This window comes from Artemia franciscana, chromosome 12, assembly GCF_032884065.1.
Source record: "Artemia franciscana chromosome 12, ASM3288406v1, whole genome shotgun sequence".
Classification (NCBI taxonomy): domain Eukaryota; kingdom Metazoa; phylum Arthropoda; class Branchiopoda; order Anostraca; family Artemiidae; genus Artemia; species Artemia franciscana.
This window is the reverse complement of record NC_088874.1, coordinates 26,980,723-27,005,346: the sequence shown is the minus strand read 5'-3', so window position 1 is coordinate 27,005,346 and position 24,624 is coordinate 26,980,723. Positions and strand designations below refer to the sequence as shown.

Below are 24,624 nucleotides of genomic sequence, written 5' to 3'. Positions count from 1 at the left end.
GAGGAATATTTTCCAGGGGAATATTTTCCTCGAAGGGAGAGGGCTATTTTCCAGCTAATAGCTATTTTAGATATTTAGTATTCTAAAGACATAAGGGCCATGACTACAAATAAACGAAAAACAGCTTACACACATTCAGTATTATTTTCAGCACTCACCCCACCCCCTCCTTACGAAAATCTCTATGTGTCGTTCCCAGTTTTATATATTTTGCAATCTTTCTTATGGTCCCATAATCTTTAGATCCCGTTATTGAAACAAACTACTAACTTGTCCCCACAATACCAGAAAATAATCCCTTCCTTAAATCCTGTAATAGTAGTATTCCATATGTGATTTTAAATTGGCCCTTAGCCACTACTCCTTTCTTCCTTCAATGACTTAAGATGACAAAGAAGACTTAGCGGCGATTCCGTTGGAGCAAGATCGGGTCCATGCTACGTAATAGGGAATGTTTTCTATGAGATGCGGGTGCATGTTACGTAATACGGAATGTTTAGTTTTGGTTGTTATGTAATAAGGTATGGTTGTTACATCGTAGTTCTTTTGTTGTTACTTGATAGGACGTGTTAGGATCCAATATTCAAGAGGGGGAGTTTTATTAAGACATTTTCTTCAAGTTTTTTCGAGAATTTCCGAAACGTTTTTTAAGTTATTTTTCTTCAGGGCGTTTTTTAAGACGTTTTCTAAAACATCTTTCTTCAAAACGTTTTTCAAGATGTTCCAAGACATTTCAAGACGTTTTTTAAGACATTTTTCTTCAAGATTATTTTCAAGGCGTTTTTTAAGACATTTTTCTTCAAGATGTTTTTCCGAGTTTCTTTGCTTGTTATGTAATAGCGGAATGTTTACTTATGTTAAGGGATGTTAGTAACACTTTAAGAGATTTTTTTTGAATTTTCATTTTTCTTTCAATGTGTTTTTATTGTTTTCTCTGGGAACCTTTTATATTCCAAAGATTTTTGTCCACATTAGGATTCGATAGCGATTCCTTCTTAACGGAATGGAGTGCTAGACAGTTGGACTATGAAAGCCTTCCTAATTTTATGTTTTGGAAAATAGTTTCTACATGTTAAACTGTTTCACAATCCGGGAATTCACTAGTTTCTTTCTCGATTGATAAGTTATGAATCATGTGTTTCATATCCATCATCCCCGAGTGCAAACCACCTGATTTTACATCATAGATATGTAGTTGCTTGGATCGATAATATCCCTATCGCCTTCTCACGTTACCAGGGCTACGTGAGCAACTTAGGTGAATTATCGCATGATCATTATAGTGAAAAGAGTTTTAGCGAAGGCATTATTGAGGATCAATAAACTCTGAACCAATCCAGGCAAGGTGATTCTTCATTTCTTGGTGATATGGTACTGGCACTTTTAGAGGGTCCTCCTTAGAGAATTTTTAGAGTGTTTTCTTAGAGAATGATATAAAATTGTCCAAAGTATTCAAAAATTTGTTAATCCAAACATTGATTTGAGTATTACACTTTATGCAGCAGAAGCCTCATTAGTTATAATAATAATACTAAGAAAAAAGTTAACTTCACAATACATTTTCTCGCTAGTCAGTTAAGCATGCAAACAAAGAAAAAAGAGGCACCTTTTTATATTCGGCTATTTCTGAGAGGTCATAAAGAAAATGTCACGTTTATATTGCTCTATTAGACGCACTACCGCAGAATTGGTGATAACCAATTCTGTTCCCCCTGCTTCTAACCCCCGGTTACAGCGCTTCCACTTCCAATTCTGCTGGGTTCCACTCTGGTTCAACCGATTTTGGGTCCCGATTCGCCCACTCTGATCCGAACTCAAAATCTGGGTCTGGTTGTATCAGTCCCGGCTCCCCAACTTTTGTCCTCGCTTCCAAAATTCTGATTCCACCAATTCCGTTCCAAGTTCCACCAATTCCAAGATTTTGTATGCGGCTGCTTTCGTGGTAATCTTTTGCTGATCATCAATAATAGATAGTTTATTGTATGTTTTCGATCAGTATCAGTTGTACGTTGGAAAAATAAACACTTAAATCGTACTTTAAAAAAGTGAAGATTAGACATTCCAAGCAATTTTGTGCAAATGATAAAGTTATCGTTGCGTTGAATGCTGACAAAGACAAATATTTGAACTACGAAAAAAGTAGAAGTGGTGACACTATTGGAAATCTATGCTTGCAATGTCAGGACAGTGAAATATTAAATTTTTCTTTGGAATATCGAAAAGATACAATAATTATGTTGATGGATTTGCGAGAGTAATATTTCCAGAAATGTTAGTGCTCGATGAAAATAAAAACACAAGACTTTTACTTAATAATGAAGCCCAACTTCTTCCTGTTGGTAACACTTTACCCATTTACAGACCCTATCGCTATCTTTCTGGCTTTAGCATTCAAAGGAAGGTCGAAAGAAGAAAGGCGAACTTCTCTACCAATATCATAAGCCATATCTTGTCTGCGTGCCAAAACTGCAAACTATGTAAAAATAATGTGGTATTAGACAGTGTAATGGAAAACAAAATAAAAAGGGCATTGATTGATAATGTCACCAATTAATATAAGGACGAATCTATAAAAAAACAAAGCGCATGTAAATATTATGAGTGAGTATTATGAATATTATGAGAACAGTATGAGTTTGGTATCTGGACTAAAAGGAACTAGCTTATGAACCTAATCGGATTACTTTTTGTACTGTATTGTGTTAGATTGCGCAATTAACTCGCGGACTTAATTGTGAGGGATTGCTCACTTCATACAAAGTGAGTTATTATTAGTGTATAATTGAATATATTGGTGTTATCGATAATTAAAAACTGTGATTAAGACTGATTAACAGTTTGTGAATCTGCAGTATCTCGTCGGAATAAATGACGGGAAAAAAGCCCCTAAGGCTACCACCCGAGAAGGATACTCCCACTGAAACCCTTAGCCGGTCGCCATTCCAACCTACCTATAAAACTCTTCCTAGAACCCCCCCCCCCCCCAAACTACGCGATCCAAAACTGTTAGCCACTTGTCAGGAATTCAGGCCTTAGCCGAAACTAACTCTAATGAAAGATGTGAGACGCCTGGCAAAAAGAGGAAAAAGGATGAAACTCGTTCACCAACGATAGTGCAACCCCTCTCTTCAAGTGTCCCAGAAACAAGTGCTAACGATCACCCCAATTATTATACTGTCTCAATCAAGAAAACCAATGACCAACCCTTTTCAAAAGATCGAATAATGCAAATTAGGAAAGCTGTCTTTCTGATCACCAAGGTGAATTTTGAAGTTGTTTTCAAGCAGGACGAGTCTATTGATATTTACTTTACGTCTTCTCAGGCGGCAGACCATGTCCTGTCAAAATCCAAAGAAATAATTCTTGATGGCTCAAAAATTTTAGCCACAAAAAAAGATGTGGAAAAGTTACACAAGTATGTGCTGTATGGTGTTGATACCAGTGTAAAAGTGGAGGAAATACAAACTGAACTAATAGATTCTTCAGGTCTTCTCATCAATCCTTCAACTGCTATAAGGCTAAGTTTAAACAAAGAAGGTTTTCTTCACCCTAGCCGTTCAATCCTCATTTCCTGCAAAGTTGAGCTAAGTGGAGAAATATTCTTGTACGGTATGTCTCTTTTTTACAAGATTTATAAGCCTCTAGCCCCTACAATGCTCCACTTGTCTGGCCCACGGCCACAGCAAAAAACACTGCAAACAGTCCCATCCGTCTTGCCTTAAGTGTGGGAAAACAGGCCACGCAATTAGTGAATGCCCTGAGTCAGACCCTTTCTGCAGAAATTGTAACCGTAAGGGACACACAGCCCTCCAAAAACAATCTTGCCCAGCTCACCAAAAGCGAGTTGTAATCCTTAGAACATCTGATAAAATGAACCTACCCTACTCAGTTGTAGCTGCAAGAATCCCTTGGCAACCCACACCCCGTCAGCCCAGTAGAAGCCAAGCAACAGTTGCTGTAGCAGATGCAAAGACAGTATGATTTCCAAAAGAAGCAAATAATGTTCATACTCAAGGTTCTAGTCATTCCCCCCATCCCTTACCTAAGTTTACTTCAACATCTTGCCCTCAAAAAGATTCATCTAAAAATAGCCAAGAATGGCAAAGGCTTGTAACTTATCTCACAGTCAGTCACTTAATTGAGGTTAGTAATGAAGCTGAGGAAACCAAAAATATTCTCAAGAAGAAAGCTATCACTAAACTCCTAGGTGATGACATATTAGAAACAGCTAGGGCTCAATTATCCTCCATGAAAAAGGACATAGATTCCACATCAAAGCTAGTTAAGCCTGTAGACTCAACTGCAAATCAAATCAATGCAGGCTCTGAAATTGCCACAACCCCCAGGACGGTAATCGATGCCACTGTCCTAGTCAAAGGCAAGAAATCTAAGAAAAAAACGGCAAACTTTCCATCCCAGTCCAAAATTACCACCAATGATATTTCGTCGGCTGAAGAAGATTTCCAATATTCTAATCAAGGAGATGATGAAACTCAGACCACAATGGATGTTTAAATGTGCACCGTACAAGATTTTACGTTTCTCACGAATTTATCACTGTGTAATAATGTTGTTTTTAACTATTACGATGACCAAAATAATTTGCCCACCAGCCCCTTAGCTAGCCCCGATAGCCCTTTAAACCAAATTAACTGTGAATATCTCGACACTTTTGATTTTGTGAAAAATGTGAAACCTAAGCTAATGGAAGAGACCAAACTTAATGTGATTTGCTTTAACATCAGAAGTATACGGGATAAGTGGGCTAATTTTAAAGACTTAATTTTAATTAATGGTTACTACCCTTTCGACGTAATTGGAATAACGGAAACGTGGCTTTCAGAAATTGATGATAAGAATGAATTTTCCCTCCCTGGTTTTCAAGCTATTCATATTGAAAGAAAATTAACCAAGTCCTCTGGCGGCATTTCTCTTTACATCCGGTCAAGTCTGAAATTCACCAGGCTATTAGACTGTGAATCCTTATTCTCGCAACCTATAAATAATAGATGCATTTATTCAATAATCGTAGACATAAGTGTTGACGAGAATTATTTTATTTTTTCATTATTTTATAAGCCCCCCTCATTTCCCACCCCTTTCTTTTGTAACCTGTTTGATGATTTTTCTAGTTTTATTAATTTACCACAAAAGAAGGCAATAGTTTTTGGGGACTTCAACTGTAATTTACTAAATGTTAGCAATAATAATGATTGTGATACCTTTTTTGAAACATTCACCTCAAGTGGTCTTCTTCCCACAATCCTTTTTCCTACTAGTGTTGATCCTGTGAGGTCTACAGCTACTGTAATTGACAACATTTTTGTATCCACTTCCCTGGGAAACCACCTGTCCTCCAAAATAATATTTTCTGACCTGTCAGATCACTTTCCAATCTATCTCTTGCTACCCTCCCTACCAACTACTCAGCCCTCTGGAACTAAAACCCCTACGTATAATAGAATATATAATACTGTGAATATGAACAGGTTCACAGATCGTTTGAAATCCTTCGACTGGTCCAAGGTTTTGGATTGTCAGGATGTTAATTCAGCCACAAATGGTTTTACACAGGGACTGAGTGATCTTATCAGTTCAACCTTTCCAGTTCGTAAATCAAACCGAAAAACTACCCATATACGCCCCTGGATGTCTAATAGCCAGATAATCTCTTCATACCGAAAAAATGACCTATATAAGTTAGCTTGCAAAACCAGTAACGTTATTGACCTGACTAATTATTAAAAATACAAAAATTTATATACCAAACTTGTCCGGGAAGCAAAAAAAATTATTATTATTCAAAAATCTCTCATTGCAAAGGGAACTTGCAAAAAATTTGGTCAACAATAAATGAAATTCTTTAAAAAAAAGAAAGTCAAGATCTGTACCTCTTAACCTTAAGGACATCAGTGACAGATTAATTGACCCAAGTTCAGTACCGGATGCTTTTAATAATTATTTCACTAATATTCCAAATGCTAACTCCTGTTCCTTCTCCCAGTCAGTACAACCTAGCAAGAATCCTGGATCCATGTTTTTCTCTCCAACTGATCGTAAAGAGGTGCTTCAAGTTATCAAATGTCTCTCTAATAGTAGTACACCTGACTTCTTTGGCATAAGTAATAAGCTTCTTATGACCGTATCTTCCTATGTTTGTGAACCCATTGTGCACATAGCAAACCTGTCTATGACCAATGGAGTCTTCCCAGAAATATTTAAATCAGCAATTGTTATCCCGATTCATAAAAAAGGCGATCCGTCTCAGATAAGTAATTATCGTCCAATCTCACTTCTCCCAGTTATATCTAAAGTGCTCGAGAGAATTATATTCCGACGTCTTTCTCCCTTTTTATTTGGGATTCATTCTTCAGATTCGTTGATTTCTCCTCATCAATATGGCTTCCGTTCCAAATTTTCAACTGCTCATGCACTAATAGACGCCACACAGTTTATACGTTCTCAACTTGACCTTAAAAATACTGTATTGGGCATATCTCTGGACTTTTCTAAGGCCTTTGATATGGTTGATCACAGTGTTCTATTAAGTAAACTCAACAACTTAGGGATTCGTGGAGTTCCTTTCTCATGGTTTGGCTCTTATCTCTCCGGTAGAGTACAGAGTGTGAGTCTGGGCTGGTTGACTTCACATCCCCTACTTGTCCGAAGGGGCGTCCCACAAGGCTCTGTTCTTGGCCCAATACTTTTTCTCCTTTATATTAATGATTTGGTTACGGACCTGGGTCCATCAGTGCACCCAGTACTTTTTGCTGACGATAGCAACTTTTTCATCACCGGTCCTAATTTACCATCCGTCGTCGCCTCTACTCAAACCCTTCTGAATAGAGTACAGGAGTGGTGTCTAGTTAACTGCATGACCATTAACATCAAGAAAAGTCAGGTTGTATTATTTCGAACCCCTTACAAAAAAAATGAAGCTCAGCAAGCACTTGGCCTAAAATATTCTACCAATCTCCTCCCACAGGTCGAAGTTGCCAAGTTTCTTGGTGTCCACATAGACTCCTCCCTATCATTTGCAACACACGTGTCCTACATCAGAGCCATAATTTTGCGACAGGTAAGTATGATTAATCGTGCGAATTATTTTCTTCCTCGCAATATCCTTGTCACCCTTTATTACTCTTTTATTTACCCATATATCTCATACTGTGGATCTGTTTGGGGCAACACTTTCCCTTCAGTTACCAATAAATTAAAATCTGCCCAAAACCGTGCCATCAAAGCAGTTTTTCGGCTGCCCCGACTATATCCCACCCAGGACTTGTACTCCGATTTTGGTATTATCCCTTTTGAACAAATCATCAAAAAATTAAATCTATACCTTGCATACTCCGCTTACCATAAAAATCTTCCTCCTCAATTATTATCTTATTTTAATATTAATAATTCTGAAGGTCTCTGTCTCCGTTCATCCAACCGTTCCTTCATTGTCCCCAAGTTTGTCACTAGTTCCGCCCAGCGATCCCCCATTTATAAATCTATACTCCAATGGAATATAATACCCTCCATTGTCGAGCTATCCACAAGTTTTCGCACGCTGTATAACAATGTACTAAAATTTTGATATTATAACTCTCTAAATTCTTATTCAATTTGCTTTAGTTACCCATGTTTTCTCTTTTCTTTTTTTTCTCTCTTCTTCATTTTCAATTTTTTGTGGTTATGGTCCTCAACAAGTTCGCTTCCAGGATCTTTATTATTATTGGTGTTATATTCTAGTTTATTTGAATAAATTGAATCGAATTGAATTGAATTAACCCGATATTATCTACGATGAAATGTATAGCGAGATTATGAAAAGTTGTTTTTGATCCAAAATGGAAGTATGCGACATCTCAAGGGAAAACATGATGAAGTATTTTATGGCTGGATTTAAGGCATTCATTTTTATGATGATATTCCACCTGGCAATATTTCAGTAAAAATGTATTTATGCATTACTTTGTTATGTTCCCATTATTTTTTAGGGTACGCTAACAACTCCACCGTTTAGAATGTTTATTAAAAAGTCAGAGACGCTAGAAAAGGAATTTTCAGAGACAAAGCTACTACTGCCAGGCTCATAGGGAGATCTACTAGAGTCAGAGATCGGTTAGCAGGCTTATTTTACCAAAGTCAGAGACACACAACAAACGCAACCACAGAAATTCAGACACACAGATACACACACAGTCAAACACACAGGCATGGAGAGAGAAACAAAAACACAAGGGGAAAAACACATACACACACATACACACACAACAACCACGCAAACTCAGACAAACATTAACACACCCACTAAGACACACAGGCACGGAGAGCGAAATAAAAAACACTGAGGGAAAAAACACACACATACAACCACACAAAGTCAGAAATACAGACGTACACGCAATCATACACAAAAGCATGGAGAGAAAAAATATATCCACCCATAAAACACTTCATTACGTTTTCTCTTGAGATGTCACACATTTCTATTTTGGATCATGAACAACTTTTAACAACCTCGCTATACATTTCATCGTTGATAAAATCTGGTTAATGGACTGTATTTGTTGGTAAACCCACTATGGTAGTAGTAACATTTGCTGGTGCTTTGTTTTACCCCAATTCATTAAGCATAATAAACTAGCTATTGTCGATGATCAGCCATAGATTACCACAGGGACAGCCGCATAATAAATATTGGAATTGGCTGAACTTGGAGTAGAATTGATGGAATCGTAATTGTGGAATCGGAGGACAGAAGTTGGGGAAGCTGAACTAATGCAACAGGAGACATATTTGTAGTTGGGATCGGAGCGAACGTAGTGGGAGCTGGAATTGGTTGAACCGGGATGAAAGCTAGCAGAATCGGAGGTGGAACTGTTGTAACTGGGGGTTAGAGGTGGGAGGGAAGCGGAATTGGTTAGCACTTTATTTTAAAAATATAACAGATGTCTTAGGAATGATGAAGGGTGAGAGGGTGCCAGAGAGGAGCAGTCATAGTTTGGCGCGACGGCGTGAAATGACATGGTATATTACGGAGGTTTGACCTACAAAAAAAACACGAACCAACGGATTTAATGCATAATTTTTAGCAAGGAAATACCTGGGAAATATCTTAAAAATGTTGAGGGGGCACTAGAGGGTGTCAGAGGGCCAGTCATAGTGTGGGACAGTAGCGTGAACTCACATGGTGTATCAGGGTGCATGGTGGCTTACAAAAACATGAACCAATGGATTTAAATCGTATTTTTAACAAGGACATATCTGGAAAATGTCTTAGGAATGATGGAGGGGGTGCTATAGGGCGCCAGAGATCCAGTCATAGATTGGCACGGTGGTGTGAAATGTCATGGTGTATCACGTTGGGGGTGGGTTCTGAAAACCTTAACCAGTGGATTATAATGCATTATTTTTAACAGGAAAATATCTGGAAAATGTCCTAGGAATGATCAGGGGTTCCATAGTTTGCCAGACATAGTGAGGCACGGTAGTGTGAACTGACATGGTATATCACGAAGGGTTGGCTTGCAAAAACATTAACCAAGAGATTTAATGCATGATTTTTAACAAGAAAATATCTGGAAAATGTGTTAGGAATAATGACAGGGTGCTAGAGTGTGCCAGAGGGCCAGTCATAGTGTGGTACTGTTGGGAGTGTTGGGTAGCAAAAACATGAACCAATGGATTTAATGCGTGATTTTTTGCAAGAAAACATCTGAAAACTGTCTTATGAATGATGAGGGGGTGCCAGAGGGCCAGTCATAGTGAGGCACGGAGGTGTGAGTTGACATGGTGTACCTTGTTGGGGATAACTTGCAAAAACACGAATCATTGTATTTAAATCATATTTTTATCAAAAAATATCTAAACAGGTCATAGGAATGATAATATTGATCACAGGGATGCAACGGGCCAGTCATATTTTGCCGTGATCGTGTGAATTGCTTGTATTAACGTGTTTTACAACTTAAAGTTAAGGTGGGAGGTGTTAAAAAAATCGACTGAGGGGAGACTGAAATCTAACACTTAGTCAAAGAAACGAGGCATTTCCATTAAGACCTTTCAGAAATGCCTCTTTATACAGCTCTAATTTATCTCTAATAACACCCCCTGAAATTGCGTGCTAGGTTAGACCAGGCACATATGGTCACGGTGGTGTGAACATGCATAGTCTTGACTCTATGTCTCAAAAAACGTCTTAAAGTGTCTTGATTCGTCTTTAAGAAAAATTTCTTAAAAACTTCTTGAAATGTCTGGAAAGACGTCTTGAAGAAAAATGTCTTAAAAAGCGTCTTAAAATGTCTTGATATATCTTGAAAACGTCATGAAGAAAAATGTCTTAATAAAACTTCCCCGCTCTAAAAAGTCCTATTAGGTAGCAATAAAAAACTATAATGTAATAACCAAACTTTATTTCGTAACAACCAAAAACATTCCCTACTACGTAACATGTACCTGCATATTATAGAAAACATTCCATATTACGTAACATGCACCTTCATCTCGCCCTGAAGGAATCACCCTTAAACCTTCTTCGTCAAAGGAAGAAAGGAGTAGCGGCTATGGTCAAGTTTAAAACCATGGACGGGATACTACTTGTGATTTGGGACAAAGTACCATGAAGTGAAGTAGATACTCGCCCTTTCCTCCACACATTGGGCATGAGGAAGAACCATCTAATACCATTATTAGGTATATACATATACCATATGTATATATATATCTATATATATATATATATATATATATATATATATATATATATATATATATACATATATATATATATATACACATATATATATATACATATATATATATATATATATATATATATATATATATATATATATATATATATATATATATATATATATATATATATATATATATATATATATATATATATATATATATATATATATATATATTCTGTCCATTTCCCCCTCCCCTTTCAAACCCCCAAACTTCCCAAACATAACTCAATATTGGACCTACTTTCATCTCAAAATTCTCTTCTGTAGCTTAAAATCTACTGGTTCTAGATGCCTAAGCGGGCTCTTCGGTAACACCCATGAAGCTTTCTGACCCTTCCAACTCGCCATTTGTACCTGCATAATCTATTTACTTGATTATAGTTTTAGAATGTTAGGATTTTATTGAACCAAAGGAATAAGTCCTAGGCAATCACACCTCGACACCATCCTCGGGGGGGGGGGTTTAATAGAACTTATTGATGTTAACTGGAAAATCTCTGCAAGGTCCAGGTATATCCCCTTAGTAAAATCCCGGTACAATCTAGAGTAATAATCCGGTGAATTCCCTTAGCATCATCAATTCTTAATAGCTGAAAAACCATGGGTCATCGTGTCGCACAGCTGTGATGCGCCTGTTAAAATCTACCCATTTTTTGGTGGATTTTATGGGCTTAGCATTTTTTTCTCCCTCCCCTCCATAATGTTTAAAATGGCCAGGGTATCACCAGCTTCGTGAAGAAGAAAACTTGGCGTCCGTGATTGATATCTAGTTACCAGCACATTTTCTGTACTTGAAATGCTGGGAAATAACCGTTCTTGTGTATTTTGCTAAAACAAGCGGAGATTTGCTATTAGCCAAATTTGTCATCTCATTAATGAGAAAATTATGATTGCACAACACCGCGAGGACAGAGTATATCTAATACTGCTGCGGAAGTATATCATTTTAAACCAGGAAGCTTCATTTGTAGATAGAAGCAGAATCATTGTAACAGCTGTTAATCCGTGACTGCTCTTTTCGGTTCTTTCAAAGGATTATTTGAATAGAATATTACAGGTCAGTTTTAGTTCACTTGTGTGCCTTTATTTAATCTAAATTTTTTGTTGACATAGGGGGAGAGGATTTGGACTCCTTTAATGGGGGGAGGGGTGCAGCTGGATTGATTTCAGCATCTGGGTAACAAGATGACTGTTTATTGGGAGGGGGATCCGGTCGAGTTCTTTCAATGCTCTTGAGCGAGATAATAGGACTCTCTTTGGAAAAAATTTTGAGGATGAAGTCGCTCATTTCGTAACGTCCCATTTAAATTTCTAGCTAGTATTGGACTCAAGGCCGAATCCAGGGGGTTCTGGGTTTGAACAACCCCTCCCCCCAAGTTTTTATCTGACTCATAAAAAAGTTCAAAAAAACATATAAACTAATTTTTAATGCGTTTTGTAAAGTTTTTTCTGTAGGCTACCCCCCCCCCCGGACAAAATATCCCCCTGAATAAAAACTGAATTACAGTCTATGTACCTGAGCTATTACACAAATCTTATTTTATCCGGTGTCTTAAGCAGAAAAGAGCGTTGGACCACAAAATAAGATATTTCAACAAACCAATCAAAAACTGATTGGACTGATTCCTTTTTTATGCGATTCTCTTCGTCTTTTAATACTAGAAATGAAATGTCTCGTTTTTTTCTGCCTTTTTTGAAAGTCACTGGCAATTTCAATCAAAAACGGAAAAGTAAACTTCTAGATGCTGGGCCCTTAGTTTATTGAAAGCAGTTGAGCAGGGGAAATGAATTTTCAGGGATTCCGAGTAGAAGTTATACCGAACAAAGCTGTTTAGGGACTTTAACTTTGATGCTGCCTGGGAGTATCCTGAGCTAAATACCCACCCCCTTGACATTTTTAAAGTTCCATCTTAATAACCTGAGTATTTTCGAACAACCAGGATCGAAGATGCATTCATGTCCGAATAATAAAATGGGAAACTTGCATCATTTACAGATCTTTCCCCACTGGTGGGGGGGGGGGTCATGTCATCCCCGGAGATATAGTTATTTGACCTTTCAACTATTTTGAAAGAAATGACTGTCTCATAATTTAGCTGGATATCTTTGAGGTTTCAGGGGCCGTGGGCAGCTAAAAAGGACGTGCAAGGGGACCAGGTGTCCTCCTGTCATTTTTATTCTTAAAAACATCACTAGAACTTTGAATTTTCAATTCAGCAAGCCCTCTTTGGAGTTTCTAGGACAACTCTTTCCCTAAGGAGTGTTGAAGAGAGAGAAAAAACATATATGTAATTTTGCTCTTTACTTAAGCAGCGCTATTGGACTGCCTGTGATGTAGTTTAATTTGATTTTTTGGATAAAATAGGTTAGAGGTGTAACTGTTTTTGTTAAGAATACAAAATAATAAAATAGCTATCGAAATTAGGCTTCAAAACAATCTGCCAATTGAATTTAAGTGTCAAAACCTGAAAAGTTGTTGGCAAATTGAAAGACAACGATTTGAAAATGGGGGACCCGTGTATTTGTCTAGACGAGTGGTGTTAACGTTTACAATATTAGGGGGAATTACATTTTTAAAACCTAGGTTACCAGATTAAAAAAAAATAAAACCTTTTTCGGGATCTCTTTTCCTCTGAAAGTTTGTTCAAATCTGTACAAAGATTTCAATTGAAACCATTTAATCGGTGTGTTCCTTCTTACTGTTTTCTTAAATTGCTTTAATCGGTTGGATTTGAGCCGTTTTAATCGGTATGTTTCTTCTTGCTGTTTTCCTGAACCATTTTAATCGGTTTGATTTAAGCTGTTTTAATTGGTGTGTTTCTTCTTACAGTTTTCTTGAACCATTTTAATCGGACTGATTTGAAACGATTTAATCGGTGTGTTTCTACAGTGTGTCTTCTTATAGCTTTTTTGAACCGTTTTAATCCATTTGATTTGATCCATTTTAATGGGTGTGTTTCTACAGTCTCTTTTCTTATTGCTTTCTTGAACCATTTTAATTGATTTGATTTGTACCGATTTAATTGGCGTGAACTACAATGTTTTTTTTATTGTTTTCTTTGGCTGTTGATGAAAAAAATATTGTGGGGATAAGTAATGCTTCACATATATTTAGATTATAAAAGTATTTGTTGGCAAGTACGGTATAGTTATAGTTTTCGAGTTGATACGAAAATTAACGTAAAAGCAATTTTTTCCTTGTGTACTGGTGATTGTCCTTAACCTTTACACTCTTTGGTTCACTGTCCAAAATTTATTATTTCTGATAAAAAAAATTCTTTCCTCATATGACAGACAAAAATAAAAAACCTTCAATTTTGCGTGTTTCAATTTAAATAAGGTTTAAAAAGAAAATAAGTAACTAAAATTTGTAGCTTCTGGGTTCCCCTAAGCCCTCCCTAAATTTTAAATTGCCTTTCTTGAAGTGAGGGGATATTTTCATTAACAAAAAATGCGAAATTGTACCCCTTGATTTGTCTAATACATAAATTCAAGTCTTGAGCTTGCTTCTATACATTTTACCGTTAGATTTTTCAGGAATGAGTTAATATACTAATCGCTTTTTGCCGAAAAAAATTAAGCTAAAACATAAAAACCAGAAGATGGAATTTCAATTCCTGGCTTTGGGAATTTGGAAAAACTAGCGCTTTACTGAAAAAACAAACTGACGCAAAAAATGATTGGAAGCTGAACTTTTAAAGCTCTTTATAGTATTTTACCGGCATAAAACTTTATACACAGTTTTAATTCCCCCAAAGAACCTCAAGCAGGCTTAGTTTTCAGTAAAGCACTACTTTTTAGAGTTCTAAAAATATTAGGAAACATCACAATGCAGTTTATTTGAAATCGTTTTTCAAATATTTCATATGCTGTTAAGCAATAATTTTTCTTCGTTTTCAGTTTGTCCTTTCTCTTTACTTTTATCAGTAATACTGTGCTTTTAGATTAATCTGCTTGTCGAAGGTCACTGTCGACACAGTGGAATTTATGGAAAATCTATTGATTGCAATTCTGATACGCTGACTTTAAATTGTCTTTCGCGCAGAGAGTGTCATGCAAATAGACTATTTTAAAACCACGCTGGACTCTTCGGGTTATCTAGACTTACTGGCTCTTGTCTTGAAACTCAGCTCAAAATTGTTGAATTTTCTATTTCTGTCTCGAACCAATAAGACTAAATTTATCATGTAAATGCCACTCAAAAAGTCCTATGCTTTTGGAGCATTTTTTTTTTACAGGACGCTGGGTCGCCAGTTAAGAGAGTTTTCTCTTTTCGGGGGTAAAGAGAAAACTTTCTCCATGTAAAAACGTAAAAACGAATTTTTCATGTAAAACGAAGATAACCAAAAAGGTTTTTTTTTAATATTGCGGTTGGAGGGTTTTTTTCAATCAAAATGCTAAAGAAAAGTTAAGTCTCAAAATTTACGTAAATCCTTGTCTTTTATTTGGTGCCGTTATTTACAACGCGTTTATGTAAACCTAATGCTCTGGAATCTACGACGCTTAGTGACTCCTTAGGATTTTTTTCTATCTCTCATGCAGTCTATCAGATATAGTAAATGAACATCAATTAACTAGAAAGTCGGGAACACAATTCAATAAAGTAACTTCTAATTCATCAAAAGAAAATCGGACAAATTGTAATTTTTATTTGACTACTGGCTACAAATTCTTATTTATTTCTGCTCAATTTAAAACAAAACCAAATTCGATGTTGCTAGATTAAAACTAAAAATTCAAATGTAACTACGAAGCCTAGTAAAAACGGCGTTCGAACAATGAACTCATTGAATCCATGTTGACTTGTCACATCTTGTCTCAAAACAGAATTCAAGTAGTTTAATTTTCTAAACTATACTCGATCTAATAAGACTGAGCCCTGCTGGGCTGATTGCCGTTCAGATGTTTCCATAAACCGTTTTACCCAAATTTCGCTTTCTGGAATGGTCTAAATAACTCCTTTAAAAAAATTTCGGTACTTGTATATTATTCAAAACACACTCAATATGTGAAGTTAGATTCTTTCGTGAAACAAACTGCGATGCAGGTACACTTTAATGAAGTATTTTACATATAGAGGTGGTTAGGATAGGTAAAGTTAGGTATTTAATATAATGCACCTCAGCCCCCTCCCCTAATGTGCAAATATATAGCCCAAATTTTTGATAAAGCTAATGAAATAAAACAAAATATGATGAAAATATAATACTTTATTAGGAAAAATGTGTTTTGTTTTGTTGTGGGAACAACCCCTTATCCTGGAAAAATTTAATTACCTCTTTTTCAGCCTTTGGCAAATCCCAAATCTTCATTTCAAAATCCATGTTCAGACACTATCTTCTATCATTATGCTTAGCAAACTAAATTGAGTTTTGTCTTTGTGGCAATGAAACCGTATTTTCTCAGCAAAATTCTTGAGTGTTTTCTGAATTGAAGTGAATCAATTGAATAATGAACAATTACCAAATATCTTATTAAAATGTACCTGCACCGTAGTTTGTTTCACGAAAGAACCTAACTTCACTTATTGAGTGTGTTCTGATTAATACACAAGCACAAATTTTTTTTTTCTCAATCCGTCCGTCAGGTAAAATAATTGAACGCAAATTAGTCAGAAAAATGAGGTCAGTATTCAGGAACTGATCTAGGGGGATAGTTTTGGGCGTACGTACCCCCTCCTTCAGAAGGACAGAAGTTTTACTAGTTACGGCGTCGGAGGGGTGAAAACACCAATGGGGAGCCAAGTTTATCATGTTAAACGCTAATCAATCAGAAAAAATGGACCAGTGGGGATTTTTTATACGGCAATTAAATGCAAATCTGCACTTAATTTATTCGGTAAAAAAAACTAGATTTGATGGCACTAAGTTATTATTACTAATTATCAATTGCATTCACAACTGCTTATTTCAATTAAATATTACAAGACATGTTTTCAAAATCCTGTCCCAGTTTTGCTTCCATGCGGGCGTTGCAGACTCAATACAAGCCTGTACATAATTTATTCAAGATCAATGTGGGAAAGTTGATTGATTTTTTAATCATCTATGTGATAGAATTTTCCGTCGGGAGTCTCCAATATTTTCGTTGTGTCGGTCGTATCAAGGTTAAAAATAGATCGTGAGCTGCACAGACAATCAAAGATATAGATCGTAAACATTTAATTTATCATTTTTTTTCACATATATTTTTCAATTAATTTTAAAAAGTGTTGAACTTTTAAATCGATTGACCGGCTACAACTTGTGGGTAATAGCTAGTGTTTTATTCCCTGGAATCCCCCCCTCTCGTCCCCCAATCTTGGGAACTGAGTCCCGAGTTTTGAATCTTGAGAAAAATATGCAAATTAAACACATTATCCTCAAGAACGGCCAATGACACTTGCGAAACCTAAAAATGCTACAATTTCCCATGCTTAACTGTATTTTTCATGCAGCTATTCTTTTTTTATTTTTACCTATCTTTTTTCCAAATGTGATACAAGCGATAGTTAAAAATGCATACTTAATGGCAGAGTCATTGACAAGACTTGATACAACAATATATTTTTATGGTGCAAATATGATAATGAAATAGGTAACATACGATCTGTCTTCTCATAGATTTGAGACTAAAGAGTCTCCAGATTCTTATACTTTTTGTCATATAAAACTATGCATAATAAAGCGCTGTAAAGAATTTTCCAACTAGATGTAACACTTTCTCATACAAATAGGTATTTCTACATTTAGGTTTCTGAGGTCCCTCCAAGATTCTCTTTAAGACGTTTTTTTTATATTTCAACACTACTCACCTTTTTTCAAATCCATCCCTCTTCACCCTCAAAATTACTCCCACGCCAAGAACATAGAAAATTATCCGTGCCTATAATAAAGGAAATCGATTTTCCAGTACTGCCAGTTTCATATTTTATTTTATTTAATCCAAAATATCCTAGGTTCTCTGCTTTCCCCTGTCATATATCATATATTCCAAATAATCCGCCGGTTTTTTGCTTTTAATCTAAGTTGCCCCCACCAAAAAAAACATCCCCCTCCAAACACTTCCTATACTTATCGGATCAAGTATGTACACAGAGGACCTTGGATCCCTCTCTAAATCTAAAAGATGCCACGGATTCTTAATTCTCTTTCATTTTTTGTTTTAACCAATTTTAGGCTACGCGCCTCAAATGAAGGTAACTCGTATTCTATATGTCGCAACGACGTACTTTTTAAGAACGGCTACCCATTCAGTAACCAAGCTACCCATTCCATAATCAGTTAAAACGACTACCCATTTCATAGCCCAGTGATTTTAAATTTAACCGTTTCTAATACAGCGGCATACCTTAGTCAAAATCCTGGGGGATTGGACGCAAAGTTGGAGCCGATTTTCCTAAGTCAAGCGAAAATGACAGTGAAAAATGATCCATACAGTACCATAAGGGCAAAGGTATACTAAAGAAAACGGATACGTTTCCGTGGATGCTTGAATTATGTAGGCTAATCTGAGTTTTGAAGATATTTGTGAAGACACTAATTTTTGGCTGGAGGGGGGAGTCTCCCCCTGCCCTATAGCAAATTATGCAGCAGTTCTGAGAGAAGCTTGTCTTTTCGTCCGTCTTGTTAATTTCTTTCAATTGCGATTTCCAGACTCAATACCCGGTATTCTATGGGGTTGCAGTCAGTTTACCCATCTTTGGATTATTGCATTAAAAATAATCTTTATGTAATTACTACAGTAACAAAATGCTTCTTTTTTAAGAAACAACAAATAAATAACACTATTTATGCGTTATTTTTTTCTTTACAATAATATTGCTTGATTTGAGGATCCTGTCCTTGGCTGTGGCTCTAATTTCTTCAATACGAGACCGTTTTCATCCTTTCTTATATATATATATGAAAACAAAAAAACAAAAACAAAAATACAAAATGCAACAAAAGTTTGCTTATATGAATTTTTTATTTATGACTCGGACGAAAATTTCAGAGGGGTGAGTCAGATCCGGAACCCATCCCTTCTGGGGTACGGCATTGTGACTGGATGTCAAAAAGACCCGTCTTATTTTGAACCGAAAAAAATAACAAACAGCTAAAAAATGTAACGAATTGATTTCTCGTTTTTCACGAAGGGTCAAATACCTTAGTCGTCACACTAAAATACTTCCAAACAAAAACTGTCGAATTTTTCAATGCATAAACAATATAGCCTCATTTTTTTTCCTCTTTTCTTTTGCATGGCTAATCATGCAAGTTTAAATCTATCAAAATCAGGCAGTTCAGATTAACAGTTATAAATTAAAATTGAAAATTTTAGCGCCGCGAAACAATGGCCCGAAATGATGAAAAAAATGTCTTAGATTTTTTGACAAAAAATGTCATTATAACGGAAAAGTAAAGGCCCAGAAAAATGTTTGTAAAAAAACACCGAACGAAGGAACCCCCGATATGTTTTGATCCTGATAAGTAACGGTGAAAACTGCAATGTTTGGCCATTTACAATTAAAGCAGTACGTAGATGTTAGTTACATTACATTATTTATTTGGAGGAAATGGGAAATTGTACGTAAATAACATGTATGTTTATAGTTAACACACAGATAAAAAAAAAACAGAAAATTAATGATGAACGAAAATCGGAGAAAAAACGGATAATAGCTTTTCAGTCGGAGGTTAATGAGGTGAAATTAATACCTGATAATCACAAAATATTTCAAAATATGTTTATACATAATAATTACGAAATTGTTCAAAATAAGTTTCAAGTGTCGATACCATTCAACTTTAAAATCATATCAATAATTCGCTTCTTAAATTTAAGTAGCATACTGGACGAGCCTGAGGACAAGAAGAACTCTTCTTCATTATTTGCCTTTGTCTTTTATGTTTCTATTGTATATCTTTTTGGTATTAATTGCTCAGGTGGAGGGACAAAAATTTCTTCTTTTTTTCCAACGATTTATCTAGTCCAGGTTTTTGATTTCCAATGGCATAGATGGAATTGACGACCACTTTTGTTTCTTTTAATTGTTCAGGTGGTAGGACAAAAACTTCTTCTTTTGCATAGGCTTGTCTTTTGTCATTATGAAAGACATATCGCCGAACCTTTGGTTCTTTTAATTGTTCAGGTGGTGGAACAAAAACTTCTTTTTCTTCTAACGATTTATCTAGTCCATATTTTAATTTTCAAATGTATGCTAGGCATTGATGACCCTATCCATATCAAAATCAAAAACCGTATCATCATCTCTATCATTTTCAATTTGTTTGGTTCGTTTTACCTCAGCTTATCTTTCGTCATTATGAAACAAATATCCACCAAAGCTTTGTTTTCTAACGAAGGTTTGGCAGGTATTGATGACCTATCATTTTCAGTTTTGACACGTTTCGATTCTCGCTGTCCAGGTTGATTTTCATTGACTCGCTCACATGCTCGGCGTCACATGTCTTCTAACCGCGTTTTTCTTTGCTTTTCATTTTTTACATGCTCATATGCTCGGTGTTGCATGTTTTCTAACCGCCTGTTTATTTGCTCTTCATTTTCATTTTTGACATGCCAACACTTTTCTTCTAACTGCATGTGTCAAACTTATGTGGAATAATTGAAGATTTTCATGTAAGGATAAGTTTATATTAAAAACTGGTAATCGCAAAAATATTAATATATATTTTGACAAGGGATTGAAGTAATCCAAAAACTTTAACAAAGAATTTTTTAAAGTATTTTTTCTCGAAAATGGCTCCATATTTTTCGGGAAAATTGGCATCCTGGGATGTTTTGGCCAAAAAAAAGATTTAGGTAGGTCAGAAGTTTGCAATTAAAACAAATGATGATTCTCTGTTTTGGCAAGGGATAACACAATTCAAAAATCTTAAAAAAGAAAATCAAAAGTTAGAAGTATCGGTTAAATGTTATTAGAAATCGGACTAGCTTCAATAATCAAATATATTCGAACAGATGAAGCATGAAAAGACATTAAACTGCATAAAGAGCAAAAAACTGGTAATTGCAAAAATATTTATATATATCTTAACAAGAGATTGCAACAACTCAAAAACTTTAAAAAGAAAACCGAAAGTTTGAATCTTAGTTTAAATCACTGTTAGAAAAACATCATTACCGAATTTCTTTTCTTATATGCATAAGCAATGTCTTTTTAAGACACGAAAAAAAGTTGAAAAACTTTTCACAATCAACTCCGAGATATAGGTTGTATCAAACAGCTGGAAGTGGGTCACCCCTCGCCAAACATAAACTTTGTTCTTTATTTTTAGATATTAAATGGGAAAATATTGGTTGCTATTTTCTTTGTTGTTCAACCTTTTGCAAATATTGATGGGTTATCCTACTCGTGACACGTACGTGAGCTATTTCAAAACAGTAACTATCATCGAGAAGCCAACATGCTATATTTTCCCATCGTCCACTTCAATTCCCTCTTGTGATCCAGCAAGAAAAAAGAGATGGGCTGAGATAGAGGAGTGGCCTATTAACTTTGGACAGTAAGTGAATATGCATACTTTTCTGTAACTTCCAGTATGGTACTGCAACTGACAATGACTTTCTAGAAGAATAAAAACTGACTAAATTATTTCTAAATTTAATACAAAAATACATAATATTATGCTAAAGTTGTGGACTATGCAACAGGAAGTACTTGGGTATGTGCTTAGTAAATGGAGGAGGGAGGGACAAATTCAAAATAAAAAAATGACAAATTAAATGAATAACTGCAGGATATTGCTAGAAAAAAACATAATTACATTGAGATCTAGGAAGGGGTTTCCAAATTCGTTTTTTTTGATTGCAAACCACACCGCTTTGGTTAAATTTAGGTAAATGATTCTTCATACGAAACTTTCAAGCCAAACTTTTCAAGCCAACGTTTTTTACCTGACTTTTGCCGAAAAGATATCACTTTTATTTTTATTATTAATTTTCACAACCAACTGTAACGTCGGTAGAATTATTTCCTGTTAATCTAATTATGAAATATATTATTATTTATACGAAGTTTCTACATGACGACTGCTAGATGAAAGGATATTTTTTGTCAGTTAATAATATAAACAAGGGCAAGAATTTTAGTACCAAAAACGTTATAAACAGCATTTTCTGCCCCCTTGACGCCTCTTAGTCCTGTTGATACCTGACCACCCTTTTTTGGATTTTTCTTTTGGTTTCTTTGAAATTATGAAGTTATATATATATATATATATATATATATATATATATATATATATATATATATATATATATATATGTATAGTTTTTTTTTACTTTTATTTACATAATAAACAAAAATATAAACTATTACAGATGTAAATCACTGCGCTAGGGAAAAATTAAATTTTGCTAACGCGTAGCGATTAACTACATTAACATTTCTAAAGACATCCTAAACTAAGAGCAATAATAAAAAACTACACTAAAGCATTCGACACTAATTAATATAAAGATGAAAGGAAAAAAAACAATCACCTTCTCTCAAACACTCCCATATATATATATATATATATATATATATATATATATATATATATATATATATATATATATATATATATATATATATATATATATATATATATATATATATATATATATATATATATATAAGTAATAGAAAAAGCTATTAAATGCCAAAAAAGTTCACCATACATTGTAGTATCTCACGCAGTAGTGTTGGGCGATAATTCGAATATACAATGGATCAATATATCGATATTTTTACTTTCGATATTCGATAACCGATATAACTATTTCAATATTTCTGGTCCTTTTTTTTTGCTTAGGTTATTTTTAGGTATTGCCAAAATTTAATAACAAAAATTGTAATTAAAAAGTATTTTGCCCAATGTTTTCCAATTTTGAATAAAATAAAGATTACTTCCATTATGGTATGAATATTACAAAAACCCTGATTTGGAATTACTCACTTTAAAAAAAAAGAATAAAAAAAATAAAATGCTGGCTATTTTTGGCCATTCAAAATACGCCGCGTGTTCATAATTCCCCTGAGAGTTGGTTCTGTCTGTCAGCAATTAAATACGTTTTTTCCCACTGAAAGTACGGAGTACAATTTCCCAATCTCAAAAGAACAAAAACTGTTCCCTACATGAGGAAGATAACCTTTTCTCAATACCTCACTCTTCACACCAAAATTTCTTTTTGTCTTTTAAAAATCTCCTTACTCTAATTAAACGACTCTTTTTTTCAGGAGTTGTTCTTAAATAATTGGGGCAAAATTATAATTAGTGTAAAGAACGAGGTATTAAGGAGAGGGATCCCTTCCTCATACACGAGACAATATCGGTTCGTTTTAACTTTGAATGTTGTTCCTCACTTCTAGTTGAAAAAGTTGTTTTTCATTTAATTGTTTTTTAAATCATGCCGGAAATCCTCCCTCCGTGGACAATGTTTCCGGAAAATTCTACCCTCAAAATGTCTAAATGTAAAGTTTCTCCCACGTAAAATCCCCCCCATAGAGAATCTCTCCCGTAGAAAATAACCCCTCCCCAAACACACACACAAAAATCCCCCATACAATTTCAACTCCTTTGAAAATTTTTCCTGGACAATTTAACCAACATATATCTCCACAAATTGACAAAGAGAAAGTAAGTCAATAAAAATAATTTATTATAAGAATTCTGGTAAATTTCCTCAAATATGATTTTCTTTTGAAAATTCACCCCGGAAACTTCCCTCCTCATGGATAAATCTCCTGATGAAAAATCCCCACTGCAGAAAATTCCCTCCATAAAAAATTCACACTCCAAAAAAATGTCTGTTTACTTACCAAAGCAAATACTAAATGCCGACACTAGACATATTTCATAACTTACAACCTTTTCCCTTGGGATTTCCAGGATCATGTCATCCCCAAGGGTATGACTACTCGACTTTTTAACAATACTGATCAATATGGCTGTCTCAAAATTTTGATCGGATGACTTTGAGAAAAAAGAGGCGTGGGAGCGGATCTAGCTGCCCCCGCAATCATTTTGGTCATAAAATTCTGGCAAAAATTACGAAATTTGACGTTTTTTCAGATGGAAGCTAGAAACCCTTACAATAAGATTCTCTGATATTTCAAATCTGAAGGTACGATTTTTATTAAGATTTTTTTACTTTTTAGGGACTTTATCGCCCTTTCCCAAAAGTTATATAAATTTTCTAAGACTTCCAAGACCTGTGATGGGTACATGAGACTTGACGAATAGTATATATCTGAAATTGGCGTAAAAACTAATTCAAATGTTGTGCTTATTGTTATCCAAAGTCCGTGCTTTAGAGTTTCGGTTATTAATTGGCGGAACTGCTCCTTACTTACAGTTTGTTGACACGAATTATATGATTAATTGATCAGGCTTGGAATTCACTCTCAGAAAGAACATTGGTGGCGGACATAGACATGTAATTTATGGCAAATTTATATAGGTATGCATATTACAAGACTTCCATGACTTGAGCGGATCAGTTTTTCTTGGGACTAAAGACTCCCTACTCAAAATCTGGAAAGCCGTGACAGATGCAACTGCTGACGAAGTTTGCCTTGCATTCACAACTGAAACTTTGTCATGTAATCCCCACAAAATGGCTTGATTTGTTAGTGGCTGAATCGCAGGGTCTGTCATGGCACACATCTGTTGATACAGATTTCAAAAAGGCCAAATTCATGTCTCTTGCTATTCTGCTCCCGACTTGGAGAAGATCGTCACGGGTAAGATATAACTTCTTCAAGCAACGAGTGTGATCTGAACAAGGCCTATAAGCCTAGAAGGTATTTTATCTAGCCTAGCCTTTCGGAGGTTCTCAGCAACATTGGAGAGTCCTCCCTAAACATAGTTTGCGAACAGGCTATTCCAACTTCTGGATACATCTG

At 35.3% G+C, this 24,624-nt stretch overlaps 1 protein-coding gene across 2 annotated transcripts in view; it reads left to right on the top strand.

Annotated features, from left to right (window-relative positions):
- Nucleotides 1-24,624, top strand: part of LOC136033933 (carbonic anhydrase 2-like) — a 42,518-nt gene that overhangs the window by 2,522 nt on the left and 15,372 nt on the right. The window contains exons 1-2 of one of the 2 annotated variants that reach the window (XM_065714949.1): nt 11,652-11,808; nt 21,011-21,238. In XM_065714949.1, coding sequence (XP_065571021.1) covers nt 21,018-21,238 — 221 coding nt within the window. In that variant the 5' untranslated portion in view covers nt 11,652-11,808; nt 21,011-21,017. Of the gene's footprint in view, nt 1-11,651; nt 11,809-21,010; nt 21,239-24,624 lie in introns of those variants that run through there. The other variant, XM_065714950.1, reaches the window with a different exon arrangement.